Raw genomic sequence first — 22,756 nt, forward strand, 5'->3', positions numbered from 1 at the left:
ATTGGCCATATACCACACCCTCTCAGGCCTTATTAATTAAGTATGTGGACAAATTGGTGGATTCGGCTATTTCAGCCACACCGGTTGCTGACAGGTGAATAAAATTGAGCACGCAGCCATGCAATCTCCATAGACAAACATTGGCAGTAGAATGGCCTTACTGAAGAGCTCAGTGACTTTCAATGTGGCAACGTCATAGGATGCCACCTTTCCAACATGTCAGTTTGCCCAGTTTCTGCCCGACTAGAGCTGCCCCGGTCAACTGTAAGTGCTGGTATTGTGAAGTGGAAATCTCTAGGAGCAAAAATGGCTCAGCCGCGAAGTGGTAGGCTGCACAAGCTCACAGAACGGGACTGCTGAGTGCTGAAGCGCGTAGCGCTTAAAAATCGCCTGTCCTCGGTTACAACGCTCACTGCCGAGTTCCAAACTGCCTCCGGAAGCAACGTCTGCCACTATAACATTCTAACCCTTTCTACTGCCACTATAACATTCTAACCCCTTCTACTGCCACTATAACCCCTTCTACTGCCACTATAACATTCTAACCCCTTCTACTGCCACTATAACATTCTAACCCCTTCTACTGCCACTATAACATTATAACCCCTTCTACTGTCACTATAACATTCTAACCCCTTCTACTGCCACTATAACATTCTAACCCCTTCTACTGCCACTATAACATTCTAACCCTTTCTACTGCCACTATAACATTCTAACCCCTTCTACTGCCACTATAATATTCTAACCCCTTCTACTGCCACTATAACATTCTAACCCCTTCTACTGCCACTATAACATTCTAACCCCTTCTACTGCCACCATAACATTCTAACCCCTTCTACTGTCACTATAACATTCTAACCCCTTCTACTGCCACTATAACATTCTAACCCCTTCTACTGCCACTATAACATTCTAACCCCTTCTACTGCCACTATAACATTCTAACCCCTTCTACTGCCACCATAACATTCTAACCCCTTCTACTGTCACTATAACATTCTAACCCCTTCTACTGCCACTATAACATTCTAACCCCTTCTACTGCCACCATAACATTCTAACCCTTTCTACTGCCACTATAGCATTCTAACCCCTTTCTACTGCCACTATAACATTCTAACCCCTTTCTACTGCCACTATAACATTCTAACCCCTTCTACTGCCACTATAACATTCTAACCCCTTCTACTGCCACCATAACATTCTAACCCTTTCTACTGCCACTATAACATTCTAACCCCTTTCTACTGCCACTATAACATTCTAACCCCTTCTACTGCCACTATAACATTCTAACCCCTTCTACTGCCACTATAACATTCTAACCCCTTCTACTGCCACTATAACATTCTAAGCCCTTCTACTGCCACCATAACATTCTATCCCCTTCTACTGCCACTATAACATTCTAACCCCTTCTACTGCCACTATAACATTCTAACCCCTTCTACTGCCACTATAACATTCTAACCCCTTCTACTGCCACTATAACATTATAACCCCTTCTACTGCCACCATAACATTCTAACCCTTTCTACTGCCACTATAACATTCTAACCCCTTCTACTGCCACTATAACATTCTAACCCCTTCTACTGCCACTATACCATTATAACCCCTTCTACTGCCACTATAACATTATAACCCCTTCTACTGCCACTATAACATTCTAACCCCTTCTACTGCCACTATAACATTCTAACCCTTCTACTGCCACTATAACATTCTAACCCGTTATACTGCCACTATAACATTCTAACCCCTTCTACTGCCACTATAACATTCTAACCCCTTCTACTGCCACTATAACATTCTATCCCCTTCTACTGCCACTATAACATTATAACCCCTTCTACTGCCACTATAACATTCTATCCCCTTCTACTGCCACTATAACATTCTATCCCCTTCTACTGCCACTATAACATTCTAACCCCTTCTACTGCCACTATAACATTCTATCCCCTTCTACTGCCACTATAACATTCTAACCCCTTCTACTGCCACTATACCATTCTAACCCCTTCTACTGCCACTATACCATTCTAACCCCTTCTACTGCCACTATAACATTCTATCCCCTTCTACTGCCACTATAACATTCTAACCCCTTCTACTGCCACTATAACATTCTAACCCCTTCTACTGCCACTATAACATTATAACCCCTTCTACTGCCACTATAACATTCTAACCCCTTCTACTGCCACTATAACATTCTAACCCCTTCTACTGCCACTATAACATTCTAACCCTTTCTACTGCCACTATAACATTCTAAACTGCCACTATAACCCCTTCTACTGCCACTATAACATTCTAATACTGCCACTATAACTAACCCCTTCTACTGCCACTATAACATTCTAACCCCTTCTACTGCCACTATAACATTATAACCCCTTCTACTGTCACTATAACATTCTAACCCCTTCTACTGCCACTATAACATTCTAACCCCTTCTACTGCCACTATAACATTCTAACCCTTTCTACTGCCACTATAACATTCTAACCCCTTCTACTGCCACTATAACCCCTTCTACTGCCACTATAACATTCTAACCCCTTCTACTGCCACTATAACATTCTAACCCCTTCTACTGCCACTATAACATTCTAACCCCTTCTACTGTCACTATAACATTCTAACCCCTTCTACTGCCACTATAACATTCTAACCCCTTCTACTGCCACTATAACATTCTAACCCCTTCTACTGCCACTATAACATTCTAACCCCTTCTACTGCCACTATAACATTCTAACCCCTTCTACTGCCACCATAACATTCTAACCCCTTCTACTGTCACTATAACATTCTAACCCCTTCTACTGCCACTATAACATTCTAACCCCTTCTACTGCCACCATAACATTCTAACCCTTTCTACTGCCACTATAGCATTCTAACCCCTTTCTACTGCCACTATAACATTCTAACCCCTTCTACTGCCACTATAACATTCTAACCCCTTCTACTGCCACTATAACATTCTAACCCCTTCTACTGCCACCATAACATTCTAACCCTTTCTACTGCCACTATAACATTCTAACCCCTTTCTACTGCCACTATAACATTCTAACCCCTTCTACTGCCACTATAACATTCTAACCCCTTCTACTGCCACTATAACATTCTAACCCCTTCTACTGCCACTATAACATTCTAAGCCCTTCTACTGCCACCATAACATTCTATCCCCTTCTACTGCCACTATAACATTCTAACCCCTTCTACTGCCACTATAACATTCTAACCCCTTCTACTGCCACTATAACATTCTAACCCCTTCTACTGCCACTATAACATTATAACCCCTTCTACTGCCACCATAACATTCTAACCCTTTCTACTGCCACTATAACATTCTAACCCCTTCTACTGCCACTATAACATTCTAACCCCTTCTACTGCCACTATACCATTATAACCCCTTCTACTGCCACTATAACATTATAACCCCTTCTACTGCCACTATAACATTCTAACCCCTTCTACTGCCACTATAACATTCTAACCCCTTCTACTGCCACTATAACATTCTAACCCGTTATACTGCCACTATAACATTCTAACCCCTTCTACTGCCACTATAACATTCTAACCCCTTCTACTGCCACTATAACATTCTATCCCCTTCTACTGCCACTATAACATTATAACCCCTTCTACTGCCACTATAACATTCTATCCCCTTCTACTGCCACTATAACATTCTATCCCCTTCTACTGCCACTATAACATTCTAACCCCTTCTACTGCCACTATAACATTCTATCCCCTTCTACTGCCACTATAACATTCTAACCCCTTCTACTGCCACTATACCATTCTAACCCCTTCTACTGCCACTATACCATTCTAACCCCTTCTACTGCCACTATAACATTCTATCCCCTTCTACTGCCACTATAACATTCTAACCCCTTCTACTGCCACTATAACATTCTAACCCCTTCTACTGCCACTATAACATTATAACCCCTTCTACTGCCACTATAACATTCTAACCCCTTCTACTGCCACTATAACATTCTAACCCCTTCTACTGCCACTATAACATTCTAACCCCTTCTACTGCCACTATAACATTATAACCCCTTCTACTGCCACTATAACATTCTAACCCTTTCTACTGCCACTGTAACATTCTAACCCTTTCTACTGCCACTATAACATTCTAACCCCTTCTACTGCCACTATAACATTCTAACCCCTTCTACTGCCACTATAACATTCTAACCCCTTCTACTGCCACTATAACATTCTAACCCCTTCTACTGCCACTATAACATTATAACCCTTTCTACTGCCACTATAACATTCTAACCCCTTCTACTGCCACTATAACATTCTAACCCCTTCTACTGCCACTATAACACTCCAGCCCCTTCTACTGCCACTATAACATTCTAACCCCTTCTACTGCCACTATAACATTCTAACCCCTTCTACTGCCACTATAACATTCTAACCCCTTCTACTGCCACTATAACATTCTAACCCCTTCTACTGTCACTATAACATTCTAACCCCTTCTACTGCCACCATAACATTCTAACCCCTTCTACTGCCACTATAACATTCTAACCCCTTCTACTGCCACTATAACATTCTAACCCCTTCTACTGCCACTATAACATTCTAACCCCTTCTACTGCCACCATAACATTCTAACCCCTTCTACTGTCACTATAACATTCTAACCCCTTCTACTGCCACTATAACATTCTAACCCCTTCTACTGCCACTATAACATTCTAACCCCTTCTACTGCCACTATAACATTCTAACCCCTTCTACTGCCACTAACATTCTAACCCCTTCTACTGCCACCATAACATTCTAACCCCTTCTACTGTCACTATAACATTCTAACCCCTTCTACTGCCACCATAACATTCTAACCCCTTCTACTGTCACTATAACATTCTAACCCCTTCTACTGCCACTATAACATTCTAACCCCTTCTACTGTCACTATAACATTCTAACCCCTTCTACTGCCACTATAACATTCTAACCCCTTCTACTGCCACTATAACATTCTAACCCCTTCTACTGCCACCATAACATTCTAACCCTTTCTACTGCCACTATAGCATTCTAACCCCTTCTACTGCCACTATAACATTCTAACCCCTTTCTACTGCCACTATAACATTCTAACCCCTTCTACTGCCACTATAACATTCTAACCCCTTCTACTGCCACCATAACATTCTAACCCTTTCTACTGCCACTATAACATTCTAACCCCTTTCTACTGCCACTATAACATTCTAACCCCTTCTACTGCCACTATAACATTCTAACCCCTTCTACTGCCACTATAACATTCAAACCCCTTCTACTGCCACTATAACATTCTAACCCCTTCTACTGCCACTATAACATTCTAACCCCTTCTACTGCCACTATAACATTCAAACCCCTTCTACTGCCACTATAACATTCTAACCCCTTCTACTGCCACTATAACATTATAACCCTTTCTACTGCCACTATAACATTCTAACCCTTTCTACTGCCACTATAACATTCTAACCCTTTCTTCTACTACTTGTACTATACGCACAATAACTGTTTTTGTCGGGAGCTTCATGAAATGTGTTTCCAGGGCCGAGCAGCCGCACACAAGATCAACAACGCGCAATGCCAAGCGTCGGCTGTAGTGGTGTAAAGCTGAGTGTGTGTGTGTGTGTGTGTGCGCGCGTGCGTGTGTGCGTTTGCTATTATCAGGTTGCTGGATGGAATCCCCAAGCTGACAAGGTAAAAGTGAAAAAGTGGTACTGAATCTTTCACATAAAGTCAAGAGGCTGGCTGGGCGGACGGTGGGAGCATCTCACTGTCTGAGAGAGAGACACAGAACCTTTCTCAAATCGTTTTGGCTGTATAGCAAAGAACAAACTGCAAAAAAAAACATATACATGATCACAATACAAACCCTCCACCTCAAAAAGCCTCTGGTGTTGATGGTATCCTTAATGAAATTATAAAATTTTACAGACCATAAATTCCAATTGGCTATACTAAAACTCTTTAACATCATCCTCAGCTCTGGCATCTTCCCCAATATTTGGAATCAAAGACTGTTCACCCAAATCCACAAAAGAATCTGAAGATCTCATACAACCCTGTGTACTACTCCCTTCACAGAACAGCGCAAACTGGCGCTAACCAGAATAGAAAGAGGAGTGGGAGGCCCCGGTGCACAACTGAGCAAGAGGACAAGTACATTAGTGTCTCGTTTTACACTCTAATGTACAAGTCCTCAAATGGCAGCTTCATTAAATAGTACCCGCAAAACACCAGTCTCAACTTCAACAGTGAAGAGGCGACTCCGGGATGCTGGCCTTCTAGACAAAATTCCCCTGTTCTTTTGCCCATCTTAATCTTTTATTTTTATTGGCCAGTCTGAGATATGGCCTTTTCTTTGCAACTCTGCCTAGAAGGCCAGCATCCCGGAGTCGCCTCTTCACTGTTGACGTTGAGACTGGACAGAGGAACTCTGCCTAGAAGGCCAGCATCCCGGAGTCGCCTCTTCACTGTTGACGTTGAGACTGGACAGAGGAACTCTGCCTAGAAGGCCAGCATCCCGGAGTCGCCTCTTCACTGTTGACGTTGAGACTGGTGTTTTACGGGCGTTCGTAATATTCTATGGCATGTTAGAATTGTGCCAACCACTGGTACCATTAATGCTAGTTTGACCATCAGAGGGCATCTTTGAGAAGCATTTAATAGCCTTCAATATTGGCTGTACTAGAGAATGTAAAACCTGTATGCAGGCTATGGAAAAACTGGGAAATTTTTCAGCTTCCAGGAATTGTGTAAGATCCTTGTGACATGGGGCCGTGCTGAAACATGAGGTGTTGCCGGGGGATGAATGGCACGACGATGGACCTCAGGATCTCATCATGCTGAAACGTGAGGTGGTGCCGGGGGATGAATGGCAAGACGATGGGCCTCAGGATCTCATCATGCTGAAACACGAGGTGATGGAGGCGGATGAATGGCACGACGATGGGCCTCAGGATCTCATCATGCTGAAACACGAGGTGATGGAGGCGGATGAATGGCACGACGATGGGCCTCAGGATCTCATCATGCTGAATCATGAGGTGGTGCCGGGGGATGAATGGCACGACGATGGGCCTCAGGATCTCATCATGCTGAAACATGAGGTGGTGCCGGGGGGATGAATGGCACGACGATGGACCTCAGGATCTCATCATGCTGAAACGTGAGGTGGTGCCGGGGGATGAATGGCACGACGATGGGCCTCAGGATCTCATCATGCTGAAACGTGAGTTGGTGCCGGGGGATGAATGGCACGACGATGGGCCTCAGGATCTCATCATGCTGAAACATGAGGTGATGGAGGCGGATGAATGGCACGACGATGGGCCTCAGGATCTCATCATGCTGAAACGTGAGGTGGTGCCGGGGGATGAATGGCACGACGATGGGCCTCAGGATCTCATCATGCTGAAACATGAGGTGATGGAGGCGGATGAATGGCACGACGATGGGCCTCAGGATCTCATCATGCTGAAACATGAGGTGATGGAGGCGGATGAATGGCACGACGATGGGCCTCGGGATCTCATCATGCTGAAACGTGAGGTGGTGCCGGGGGATGAATGGCACGACGATGGGCCTCAGGATCTCATCATGCTGAAACATGAGGTGATGGAGGCGGATGAATGGCACGACGATGGGCCTCAGGATCTCATCATGCTGAAACACGAGGTGATGGAGGCGGATGAATGGCACGACGATGGGCCTCAGGATCTCATCATGCTGAAACATGAGGTGGTGCCGGGGGATGAATGGCAAGACGATGGGCCTCAGGATCTCATCATGCTGAAACACGAGGTGATGGAGGCGGATGAATGGCACGACGATGGGCCTCAGGATCTCATCATGCTGAATCATGAGGTGGTGCCGGGGGATGAATGGCACGACGATGGGCCTCAGGATCTCATCATGCTGAAACATGAGGTGGTGCCGGGGGATGAATGGCACGACGATGGGCCTCAGGATCTCATCATGCTGAAACATGAGGTGGTGCCGGGGGATGAATGGCACGACGATGGGCCTCAGGATCTCATCATGCTGAAACACGAGGTGATGGAGGCGGATGAATGGCACGACGATGGGCCTCAGGATCTCATCATGCTGAAACATGAGGTGGTGCCGGGGGATGAATGGCACGACGATGGGCCTCAGGATCTCATCATGCTGAAACATGAGGTGATGGAGGCGGATGAATGGCACGACGATGGGCCTCAGGATCTCATCATGCTGAAACATGAGGCGGTGCCGGGGGATGAATGGCAAGACGATGGGCCTCAGGATCTCGCCACTGTATCTCGGTGCATTCAAATTACCATCGATAAATGCAATTGTTTTCGTTGTCTGTCGCTTATGCCTGCCCATACCATAACCCCACCGCCACCATGGGGCCCTCTGTTCACAGTGTTGACATCAGCTAACCACTCGCCCACTCAACGCCTTACACGCTGTCTGCCATACGCACGGTTCAGTTGAAACTGTAATTAATCCGTGAAGAGCACACTTCACCAACTGAAGGTGAGTATTTGACCACTGAAGTCGGTTACGATTCCAAGCTGCAGTCAGGTCAAGACCCTGGTGAGGACGAAGAGCACGCAGATAAGCTTCCCGGAGACAGTTTTTGACAGTTTGTGCAGAAATTCTTCAGTTGTGCAAACCCACAGGTTCCTCAGATGTCTAGAAGGCTAGTCTCAGACGATCACGCGTGTGGAGGTCCCGGGCTGGCGTGGTTACACGTGGTCTGTGGTTCGAGAGACCGGTTGGACGTACTGCTAAATTCTCTAAAACGACGTCGGAGACGGCTTATGGTAGAGAAATGAACATTAAATGACTTGGCAGCAGCTCTGGTGGACATTCCTGAGACATCAGCGGCATTGTGTTATCTGACAAAACGGCACATTTTAGAGTGGCTTTTTATTGTCCCCCAGCACAAGGCGCACCTGTGTAATGATCATACTGTTTAATCAGCTACTTGATATGCCACACCTGTCAGGTGGATGGAGTATCTTGGTAAAGCAGAAATGCTCACTAACAGGGATGTAACACATTGGTGAACAACATTTTAGAGAAATAAGCTTTTTGTGTGTATTGAACAAAACATGGTACCAACACTTTACATGTTGCGTTCATATTTTTGATGAATGTATATTATTATATATTATTGTATTATACGGTGCACTCAGAAAGTATTCAGACCCCTTGACTTTTTCCACATTTTGTTATGTTACAGCCTTATTCTAAAACTGATTAAATAGTTTTTTGCCCCTCATCAATCTAAACCCAATACCCCATAATGACATCACAATACCCCATAATGACATCACAATACCCCATAATGACATCACAATACCCCATAATGACATCACAATACCCCATAATGACATCACAATACCCCATAATGACATCACAATACCCCATAATGACATCACAATACCCCATAATGACAAAGCAAAAACATTTTTTTTAGAAATGTATGCTAATTTATAAAACCAATACAACTGAAATATCACATTTATATAAGTATTCAGACCTTTTACTCAGTACTCTGTTGAAGTACCTTTTGCAACGATTACAGCCTTGAGTCTTCTTGAGTATGATGTTACAAGCTTGGCACACCTGTATTTGGTGAGTTTCTCCCATTCTTCGAGGCAGATCCTCTCATGCTCTGTCAGGTTTGGATGGGGAGTGTTGCTGCAAAGCTATTTTCTGGCTGGGCCACTCAAGGACATTCAGAGACTTGTCCCGAAGCCACTCCTGCGTTGTCTTGGCTGTGTGCTTAAGGTCGTGTCCTGTTGGAAGGTGAACATTCGCCCCAGTCTGAGGTCCTGAGCGCTCTGGAACAGGTTTTCATCAAGGATCTCTCTGTAATTTTCTCCGTTCATCTTTTCCTCGATCATGACTAGTCTCCCAGTCCCTGCAGCTGAAAAACATCCCCACAACATGATGCTGCCACCACCATACTTCGCTGTAGGGATGGTGCCAGGTTTCCTCCAGACATGACATTTGGCATTCAGGCCAAAGCTTTCAATCTTGGTTATATCAGAGGCCTGATTGGTAGAGTGCTGCAGAGATGGGAGAACCTTCCAGAAGGACAACCATCTCCATAGAGGAACTCTGGAGCTCTGTCAGAGTGACCATCGGGTTCTTAGTCACCTTCTTAACCAGGCCCTTCTCCCCCGATTACTCAGTTTGGCCGGTCAGTTCTAGTAAGAGTCTGGGTGGATCTGAACTTCTTCAATTTACAAATGCTGGATGCCGCTGTGTTCTTGGGGACCTTCAATGCTGCAGAAATGTTTTGGTATCCTTCACCAGATCTGTTCCTTGACACAATCCTGTCTCAGTGCTCTAAGGACAAGAACTGTCAACTTATATAGACAGGTGTGTGCCTTTCCAAATCATGTCCAATTGAATTTCCCACAGGTGGACTCCAATCAAGTTGTAGAAACATCTCAAGGATGATCAATGGAAACAGGATGCACCTGAGCTTAATTTAAAGTCTCATAACTAAGGGTCTGAATACTTATGTAAATAAGGTATTTCTGGGGTTATTGTGTTTTTGATGAGAAAAACACGTTTTATTTGCTCCATTTTAGAATAATAATGTAATAAATATAATGTAATAAATATAATGTAATAAAATGTTTGAATACTTCCCAAAGGTACTGAACAAAAATATAAACACAACATGTGAAGTGTTGGTCCCATGTTTCATCATCTGAAATAAAAGATCCCAGAAATGTAGAAATGTTCCAGCTTAATTGGCACGTATAATTTCAGTATATATTATAATTATCAGTACATACACACACATCTTTCCCCAATCTGATACCCCAAACAACAGGATGTCTCCCACTAATCAAATGATGGAATAACCTAACGAGGTTTCAAACAGCAGAGAGTGTGTGTGTGTGTGTGTGTGTGTGTGTGTGTGTGTGTGTGTGTGTGCGTGTGTGCGTGCGTGCGTGCGTGCGTGCGTGCGTGCGTGCGTGCGTGCGTGCGTGCGTGCGTGTGCGTGTGCGTGTGCGTGTGTGTGTGTGTGTGTGTGTGTGTGTGTGTGTGTGTGTGTGCGTGTGTGCGTGTGTGTGTGTGTGTGTGTGTGTGTGTGATTTATCATTTAATATCTGATCCTCTCTAATTAGCTACATCCAAAATCACACACCGCCTCCTCACAGTCCCACAGTTAATATCACCGCGGCAACATCTGGAAGCGGGCCTTGCAGAGAGGGGGGGGGGGGGGGGGTTTGCGGGGGCAGGCAGCCTGTGCAGTTTTACAAAAAACATTCATTTAGATTAGATTGGATTACTTTAATAGTAGTGGGTTATATAACACCAAAAAGACAGGAATCCCCTTTACATAGACCGACTTCGTCTAGCCTGAGTTCCAATCGGTTTGTGCCATCATGCCAACTCATTCAAAACGTTTGGCTTCAGAAGGTAGAGCAATGGAGACGGAAAGAACACAAAAAAAAAACAGATCTGGGAACCAGGCTAATAACTTGGGAATGTAAAAAGTGTCTGAGCCTAGCTCAACGAGGTTTAGCTGTAGTAGTCCGTGGTAAATCGGGGTACAGCGTCATTCAGACACATGTTCTGATCCGGGTTGTGAAATAGGTTTCAAGCTGCTGATTCCAAAAGGGCTATTCCTACCCGGAATGACGACAAACAAGTCTGCGTCCCAATTGTCACCCCAATCACTATATAATACACTTCCTTTGACCAGAGCCCATGACCAGAGCCCTATGGGTAGTGCACTATATAGGGACTAGGGTGCCTTTCAGGACAAAGACAATGTCCCCTTCTCCATTCCAGCTAGAGCATAAATCAATCTTAATTGGCACACACACACACACACACACACACACAAAAACTCCCAACCACCCCCTCCCACACTCACACTCCTCCCGTCTCCTCCACACACACACATTACACACACACACACACCCTTCCTTTTCTCTCTTACCTTCCGGCAGGGCTGCTATCAGCGCTCCCCCAAGCCTCAGTCTTGGTCCTGGGGACTGGGGGTTGGAGCATCTCTGATGCCAGTGGGTCCGGGTCTTCCTCCTCCCTGCCCACCCACTCCCCCACCACCCTGGGCTGCAGCACTGCGTTATACCCCCCCAGGTTCTGGAGGGAGTGGGACAAAGGGAGAGAAAAAGAGATAGATTGGCATATGGACATTACATTCAGAGTGTTTGACGATGATACTTCCTAGCCAGATATTAAATATAGACGCTATCAAAACCAAGCGGGAGGTATCATGAGAGATCATGCGAATGGGGGAAGTGCAATACAACCCAAACATCAATACAACCCAATAAGACCCAATACAACCCAATGCAACCCAATAAGACCCAATACAACCCAATACGACCCAATAAGACCCAATACAACCCAATACGACCCAATAAGACCCAATACGACCCAATAAGACCCAATACAACCCAATACAACCCAATGCACCCCAATAAGACCCAATACAACCCAATAAGACCCAATACAACCCAATAAAACCCAATACAACCCAATAATCAATACAACTCAATACAACCCAATACAACCCAATACTACAACCCAATAATACCCAATACAACCCAATAATCAATACAACTCAATACAACCCAATACAACCCAATACAACCCAATACAATCCAAACACACCCCAATACAATACAAACATCAATACAACCCAATACAACCCAAACATCAATACAACCCAAACATCAATACAACCCAATACAACCCAAACATCAATACAACCCAATGCAACCCAATACAACCCAAAGCAACCAAATACAACCCAAACATCAATACAACCCAATACAACCCAAAGCAACCCAAACAAACCCCAATACAACCCAAAGCAACCCAATACAACCCAAACATCAATTCAACCCAAACATCAATACAACCCAATACAACCCAAACATCAATACAACCCAATACAACCCAAAGCAACCCAAACAAACCCCAATACAACCCAAAGCAACCCAAACATCAATACAACCCAATACAACCCAAAGCAACCCAAACATCAATACAACCCAATACAACCCAAACATCAATACAACGCAATGCAACCCAATACAACCCAAAGCAACCAAATACAACCCAAACATCAATACAACCCAATACAACCCAAAGCAACCCAATACAACCCAAACATCAATTCAACCCAAACATCAATACAACCCAATACAACCCAAACACACCCCAATACAACCCAATACAACATAATACAACCCAAACATCAATACAACCCAATACAACCAAATAAGACCCAATAAGACCCAAACATCAATACAACCCCAATACAACCAAACATCAATACAACCAAGACAACCCGATCATCAATACAACCCAAACATCAATACAACCCCAATACAACCCAATAAGACCCAATACAACCCAAACATCAATACAACCCCAATACAACCCAATAAGACCCAATACAACCCAAACATCAATACAACCCCAATACAACCCAATAAGACCCAATACAACCCAAACATCAATACAACCCAATACAACCCAATCATCAATACAACCCAAACATCAATACAACCAAAAAATCAATATAACCCAATACAACTCAATACAACACAAACATCAATACAACTCAATACAACCCAAACCTCAATACAACCCAAACCGCAACACAATAAAAACAATCTGTCGAACTGCAGGCATACAGGCATATAACAGAACTATCCACCTGGAGGACTCACCATCGACAAACACAACTATCCACCTGGAGGACTCACCATCGACAAACACAACTATCCACCTGGAGGACTCACCAATGACAAACACAACTATCCACCTGGAGGACTCACCATCGACAAACAGAACTATCCACCTGGAGGACTCACCAATGACAAACACAACTATCCATCTGGAGGACTCACCATCGACAAACACAACTATCCACCTGGAGGACTCACCATCGACAAACAGAACTATCCACCTGGAGGACTCACCAATGACAAAGACAACTATCCATCTGGAGGACTCACCATCGACAAACAGAACTATCCATCTGGAGGACTCACCATCGACAAACACAACTATCCACCTGGTGGACTCACCATCGACGAACAGAAGTATCCATCTGGAGGACTCACCATCGACAAACACAACTATCCATCTGGAGGACTCACCATCGACAAACACAACTATCCATCTGGAGGACTCACCATCGACAAACAACTATCCACCTGGAGGACTCACCATCGACAAACACAACTATCCACCTGGAGGACTCACCATCGACAGAAAAAGTGACTATGCATAGATAATAAACACTGGTCAATGGAAATAGTCTTGGTAGCCATTTGATTGATTGTTCAGCAGATGTATGACTTGGAGGTAGAAGCTGTCAAGGAGCCTTTTGGACCTCGACTTGGTGCTCCGGTACCGCTTGCCGTGTGGTAGCAGAAAGAACAGTCTATGACTAGACTTGGTGCTCCGATACCGCTTGCCGTGTGGTAGCAGAAAGAACAGTCTATGACTAGACTTGGTGCTCCGATACCGCTTGCCGTGTGGTAGCAGAAAGAACAGTCTATGACTAGACTTGGTGCTCCGGTACCGCTTGCCGTGTGGTAGCAGAAAGAACAGTCGTTGACTTGGGTGACTGGAGTCTTAGACAATTCTTCGGGCCTTCCTTTGACACCACCTGGTATAGAGGTCCTGGATGGCAGGAAGCTCGGCCCCAGTGATCAAATCAAATGTTTTGTCTCCCTATAAACTGAGTTCTCTCATTATTGTGTTGAGGTAGAACCAGGGCCAGACAGTGTATAAAACAAAGATTTTTTCCGTACTACAGAAAGAGGAGCTTATTAAAGTTTCACAGGATGGATGTCGGTCCCATGAGATTGTTGCATGTCATTATTTTCACACACACACACACACACACACACACGCGCGCGCACACGCACACGCACACACACACACGCACACACACATTCCCGTGGGAATCAAACCCTCAACCCTAGCGTTGAAAGCACCACATGCTCTACCAACTGAGCTACACACAGAAACCGCGCACAAACACAAAAAAACTTTAAAAATCATTTTCATGATGTACATTTAAAAAGAAACACGACTGCAGTTGTAAGTAGTTACCTGATCAAGTTCATCAGAAACAGCGATACCTGTGAAGAGCAGAAAAGTTAATCAGCGGGACACAAAATGCCAAGGAACTTTCACGCACTAAACTGTAGTCTGTATTTACAAAGGTTCAGGAGTTAGTAGAGGTATTAAGGTTCAGGGGTTAGTAGATGTATTAAGGTTCAGGAGTTAGTAGATGTATTAATATTAAAGGTTCAGGAGTTAGTAGATGTATTAAGGTTCAGGAGTTAGTAGATGTATTAAGGTTCAGGAGTAAGTAGATGTATTCATATTAAGGTTCAGGAGATAGTAGATGTATTAAGGTTCAGGAGTTAGTAGAGGTATTAAGGTTCAGGAGTTAGTAGATGTATTAAGGTTCAGGGGTTAGTAGATGTATTAAGGTTCAGGAGTTAAGGTTCAGGAGTTAGTAGATGTATTAAGGTTCAGGAGTTAGTAGATGTATTAAGGTTCAGGAGTTAGTAGAGGTATTAAGGTTCAGGAGTTAGTAGATGTATTAAGGTTCAGGAGTTAGTAGATGTATTAATATTAAGGTTCAGGAGTTAGTAGATGTATTAAGGTTCAGGAGTTAGTAGAGGTATTAAGGTTCAGGAGTTAGTAGATGTATTAAGGTTCAGGAGTTAGTAGATGTATTAAGGTTCAGGAGTTAGTAGATGTATTAAGGTTCAGGAGTTAGTAGATGTATTAGATGTATTAAGGTTCAGGAGTTAGTAGATGTATTAATATTAAGGTTCAGGATTAAGGTTCAGGAGTTAGTAGAGGTATTAAGGTTCAGAGTTAGTAGATGAGTTAAGGTTCAGGAGTTAGTAGATGTATTAACATTAAGGTTCAGGAGTTAGTAGAGGTATTAAGGTTCAGGAGTTAGTAGATGTATTAAGGTTCAGGGGTTAGTAGATGTATTAAGGTTCAGGAGTTAGTAGATGTATTAATATTAAGGTTCAGGAGTTAGTAGAGGTATTAATGTTCAGGAGTTAGTAGATGTATTAAGGTTCAGGAGTTAGTAGATGTATTAAGGTTCAGGAGTTAGTAGATGTATTCATATTAAGGTTCAGGAGTTAGTAGATGTATTAAGGTTCAGGAGTTAGTAGATGTATTAAGGTTCAGGAGTTAGTAGATGTATTAAGGTTCAGGAGTTAGTATATGTATTAAGGTTCAGGAGTTAGTAGATGTATTAATATTAAGGTTCAGGAGTTAGTAGAGGTATTAAGGTTCAGGAGTTAGTAGATGTATTAATGTTCAGGAGTTAGTAGATGTATTAATGTTCAGGAGTTAGTAGAGGTATTTATATTAAGGTTCAGGAGTTAGTGAATGTATTCTCTCCATCACTACGGGACAGGTTCTGTAGAGCCTTGGGTTCATGAATTAGGGTACATTATTCGGCTTTACGGTTTCGTGCTAGGGATTAGGGTACTGCATTAGAGTTGAGGGTTTAGGGTACAGCATTAGGGTACTGCATTAGAGTTGAGGGTTTAGGGTACAGCATTAGTGTTTGGTGTTTAGAGTAAGTGTTTAGGGTACAGTATCAGTGTTTGGGGTTTAGAGTAAGTGTTTAGGGTACAGTCTTAGTGTTTGGGGTTTAGAGTAAGTGTTTAGGGTACAGTATTAGTGTTTGGGGTTTAGAGTAAGTGTTTAGGGTACAGTATTAGTGTTTGGGGTTTAGAGTAAGTGTTTAGGGTACAGTCTTAGTGTCTGGGGTTTAGAGTAAGTGTTTAGGGTACAGTCTTAGTGTTTGGGGTTTAGAGTAAGTGTTTAGGGTACAGTATTAGTGTTTGGGGTTTAGAGTAAGTGTTTAGGGTACAGTCTTAGGGTTTAGTTGGTGTACTCACTACGGGACAGGTTCTCCAGAGCCTTGCCCAGCGTCTTGCTCTCCTGCAGGATGAGGTTGAGTTCATCGAAGTCTCCTCTCTCCCTCCATTCCCACCACGGCTGCTCAATAGATCGCGGTACTGGAACAAAACCACAGCCGTAGGACAGCGTCACCTATACATCCTAGCACCTATCTATCACCTATACACCACCTATACACCACCTATACACCACCTATACATCCCAGCACCTACACACCACCTATACACCACCTATACACCACCTATACATCCCAGCACCTACACACCACCTATACACCACCTATACACCACCTATACACCACCTATACATCCCAGCACCTATACACCAACTATACACCACCTATACACCACCTATACATCCCAGCACCTATCTATCACCTACACACCACCTATACACCACCTATACATCCTATACATCCCAGCACCTACACACCACCTATACACCACCTACACACCACCTATACACCACCTATACACCACCTATACATCCCAGCACCTACACACCACCTATACACCACCTATACACCACCTATACACCACCTATACATCCCAGCACCTATACACCACCTATACACCACCTATACACCACCTATACATCCCAGCACCTATCTATCACCTATACACCACCTATACACCACCTATACATCCCAGCACCTACACACCACCTATACACCACCTACACACCACCTACACACCACCTATATACCACCTATACACCACCTATACATCCCAGCACCTACACACCACCTATACATCCCAGGTCCTACAAACCACCTACACACCACCTACACACCACCTACACACCACCTACACACCACCTATACACCACCTATACATCCCAGCACCTATCTATCACCTATACACCACCTATACATCACCTATACACCACCTATCTATCACCTATCTATCACCTATACACCACCTATCTATCACCTATCGATCACCTATACACCACCTATACATCACCTATACATCACCTATAGATCCCAGCACCTATCTATCACCTACACACCACCTATACACCACCTATACATCCCAGCACCCACACACCACCTATACACCACCTATACACCACCTATACATCCCAGCACCTACAAACCACCTACACACCACCTACACACCACCTATACACCACCTACACACCACCTACACACCACCTATACACCACCTACACACCACCTATACACCACCTATACACTACCTATACATCCCAGCACCTATCTATCACCTATACATCACGTATACACCACCTATCTATCACCTATCTATCACCTATACACCACCTATACACCACCTATACATCACCTATACACCACCTATACATCACCTATACATCACCTATACACCACCTATACATCACCTATACATCACCTATACACCACCTATCTATCACCTATCTATCACCTATACACCACCTACACACCACCTATACACCACCTATACATCCCAGCACCTACACACCACCTACACACCACCTATACATCCCAGCACCTACACACCACCTATACATCACCTATACATCCCAGCACCTATCTATCACCTACACACCACCTACACACCACCTATACACCACCTATACACCACCTATACACCACCTATACATCCCAGCACCTACACACCACCTACACACCACCTATACACTACCTATACATCCCCTGCACCTATCTATCACCTACACACCACCTATACACTACCTATACATCCCCGCACCTATCTATCACCTACACACCACCTATACACCACCTATACACCACCTATACACCACCTATATACCACCTATACATCCCAGCACCTACACACCACCTACACACCACCTATACATCCCAGCACCTACACACCACCTATACATCACCTATACATCCCAGCACCTATCTATCACCTACACACCACCTACACACCACCTATACACCACCTATACACCACCTATACATCCCAGCACCTACACACCACCTATACACTACCTATACATCCCCGCACCTATCTATCACCTACACACCACCTATACACTACCTATACATCCCCGCACCTATCTATCACCTACACACCACCTATACACCACCTATACACCACCTATACATCCCAGCACCCACACACCACCTACACACCACCTATACACTACCTATACATCCCGCACCTATCGATCACCTATACACCACCTATACACCACCTATACATCCCAGCACCTACACACCACCTATACACCACCTACACACCACCTATACATCCCAGCACCTACACACCACCTACACACCACCTACACACCACCTATACATCCCAGCACCTACACACCACCTACACACCACCTATACACTACCTATACATCCCCGCACCTATCTATCACCTATACACCACCTATACACCACATATACACCACCTACACACCACCTATACATCCCAGCACCTACACACCACATATACACCATCAATCACATCACCACCTATACACCACATATACATCACCTACACACCACCTATACATCCCAGCACATACACACCACATATACACCACCAATACATCACCTATACATCACCTATCTATCACCTATACACCACCTATACATCACCTATACACCACCTATACATCACCTATACACCACCTATACATCACCTATACACCACCTATCTATCACCTATACACCACCTATACATCACCTATACACCACCTATCTATCACCTATACACCACCTATACACCACCTATATACCACCTATACACCACCTATATACCACCTATACATCCCAGCACCTACACACCACCTACACACCACCTATACACTACCTATACATCCCCGCACCTATACACCACCTATACACCACCTATACACTACCTATACATCCCAGCACCTATCTATCACTTATACACCACCTATACACCACCTATATACCACCTATACACCACCTATACACCACCTATACACCACCTATATACCACCTATACATCCCAGCACCTACACACCACCTATACACCACCTATATACCACCTATACATCCCAGCACCTACACACCACCTACACACCACCTATACACTACCTATACATCCCCGCACCTATACACCACCTATACATCACCTATACACCACCTATATACCACCTATACATCCCAGCACCTACACACCACCTACACACCACCTATACACCACCTATACATCACAGCACCTACACACCACCTATACACCACCTACACACACCACCTATCTATCACCTATCTATCACCTACACACCACCTATACATCCCAGCACCTACACACCACCTATACACCACCTATGCACCACCTATACACCACCTATACACCACCTACACACCACCTATACATCCCAGCACCTACACACCACCTACACACCAACTATACACCACCTATACATCCCAGCACCTACACACCACCTATACACCACCTATACATCCCAGCACCTATCATCACCTATACACCACCTATACACCACCTATCTATCACCTATACACCACCTAAATCAAGCAAAGCCATCAATAGGAGTTTTCTTTATGGAAAAGCTTGGAGGAAAGTCAATGTATCCCCCTCTCCAGAACCACTGGTCTCCCTTCGGCCTTTAGCATGATTAACAGATGAAAATGGGTCAAACAGGAAGAGAGGTAAGGATCCAGACTTCATCATCATCACACCAAAGTCTGCCGGTCTCTGTCTCTCCCACTTCTGAGATGTTTAATTTGACCTTTATTTAACTAGGCAAGTCAGTTAAGAACAAATTCATATTTTCAATGACGGCCTAGGAACAGTGGGTTAACTGCCTGTTCAGGGGCAGAACAACAGATTTGGACCTTGTCAGCTCGGGGGTTTGAACTTGCAACCTTCCGGTTACTAGTCCAACGCTCTAACCACTAGGCTACCCTGCCGCCCCAATTGATGAATGAGGAGATATAGACATGTGAAGCCTTAGCTTCAAACCCATTATGACCCCTGTTACAACCTATATGGATACGAGAACAATTGGAATCCTCTCACCATCTCTTCTCATCCAATCAATGATCGCCTTGAGAAAGTTTTGTGTTTGGAATGTGGAACACATACACTACCAGTCAACATTTTTGACACATTTACTCATTCAAGGGTTTTTTTTCTTTCCATTTACAATTTTCTACGTTAAAATAATAAAAATGAAGAAATCCCCAAAAAATACTGTCAGTGATTTATTTAGAGTTCAAGGCACACTTAACCAGCATGACCACCAAAGCATTCTGCAGTGATACACCATCCCATCTAGCTTGCGCCTAGTGAGACTATCATTTGTTTTTTCAACAGGACAATGACCCAAAACACACCTCTGGACTATTTGACCAAGAAGGAGGAGGGTATCCTGTGGTCCCGTGTGGCTCAGTTAGTAGGGCATGGCACTTGCAAGGCCAGGATCGTGGGTTGGATTATATACCAACAGAGAAGGTAAGGAGAGATACCTACTGAAAACAACATTTTATTTCATGGTGTAGAACTCTCATTTTAACTGTTATATACCAACAGAGAAGGTAAGGAGAGATACCTACTGAAAACAACATTTTATTTCATGGTGTAGAACTCTCATTTTAACTGTTATATACCAACAGAGAAGGTAAGGAGAGATACCTACTGAAAACAACATGTTATTTCATGGTGTAGAACTCTCATTTTAACTGTTATATACCAACAGAGAAGGTAAGGAGAGATACCTACTGAAAACAACATTTTATTTCATGGCATTTTAACTGTTGTCTTCCATTAGAGCTTTTCCTTTAGAATGTTTGTTTCTTCGTTTACAGGTCGGTTTGTTACAGAAAACAACAACAAATCCTCTAAATGACGAACTGAATACTAAGTATACAAGCCCATTATGTTCTGGTGCAGCTTTGCGAAGAGCACAGCTCTTGTTTCGTGTATTTTGCCAGACTGACAAAGCTTTAAGGAACAAAGAGAGAGAGAGAGAGAGAGGCAGGGAGAAGCAGCCAGAGGAGACACACGTCCTCTCTTTCATTTCCTCCTGATTGTGAGTGATGGTCTGACCACAGCCTGAAATAGACTGGAACTGGCATGAGAATGAGAGCAATGCTGAATTATTGAAGTTTCTGCCCCTCCTTCCTCCATCCCTTCCCATATGTCTCGATCGGTCTCTCTATATCTCTCGCTTTGCCTCACACCTTCTATCTCTCTCTCTTTCTACTATCGCCATCTCCTCTCCCCATCTCTCTCCTTCCCTCCCTCTCCAACCACTTCATCTCTCTCTCCATTTGACCCAACCTATGAGTTCCTTACATCACCCTTCATTCAGTCTGTCCCCAGTTATCTATAGAACCTCATTACATCACCCTTCATTCAGTCTGTCCCCAGTTATCTATAGAACCTCATTACATCACCCTTCATTCAGTCTATTCCCCAGTTATCTATAGAACCTCATTACATCACCTTTCATTCAGTCTATTCCCCAGTTATCTATAGAACCTCATTACATCACCCTTCATTCAGTCTGTCCCCAGTTATCTATAGAACCTCATTACATCACCCTTCATTCAGTCTGTCCCCAGTCATCTATAGAACCTCATTACATCACCCTTCATTCAGTCTATTCCCCAGTTATCTATAGAACCTCATTACATCACCCTTCATTCAGTCTGTCCCCAGGTATCTATAGAACCTCATTACATCACCCTTCATTCAGTCTATTCCCCAGGTATCTATAGAACCTCATTACATCACC

The 22,756-nt window shown here is 44.0% G+C and overlaps 1 protein-coding gene across 1 annotated transcript in view; it reads right to left on the reverse strand.

The window, feature by feature from the left end:
* The window catches only part of LOC135563868 (uncharacterized protein C8orf34 homolog), a 63,177-nt gene that overhangs the window by 1,074 nt on the left and 39,347 nt on the right, over positions 1-22,756 (reverse strand). Inside the window, exons 4-7 of the mRNA XM_065007714.1 lie at positions 17,041-17,160; positions 15,212-15,240; positions 12,051-12,214; positions 6,252-6,270 (exon numbers count right to left, since the gene is read on the reverse strand). Coding sequence (XP_064863786.1) covers positions 6,252-6,270; positions 12,051-12,214; positions 15,212-15,240; positions 17,041-17,160 — 332 coding nt within the window. The remainder of the gene's footprint in view (positions 1-6,251; positions 6,271-12,050; positions 12,215-15,211; positions 15,241-17,040; positions 17,161-22,756) is intronic.

The sequence above is a fragment of the Oncorhynchus nerka genome, linkage group LG22, assembly GCF_034236695.1.
Source record: "Oncorhynchus nerka isolate Pitt River linkage group LG22, Oner_Uvic_2.0, whole genome shotgun sequence".
Classification (NCBI taxonomy): Eukaryota; Metazoa; Chordata; class Actinopteri; order Salmoniformes; family Salmonidae; genus Oncorhynchus; species Oncorhynchus nerka.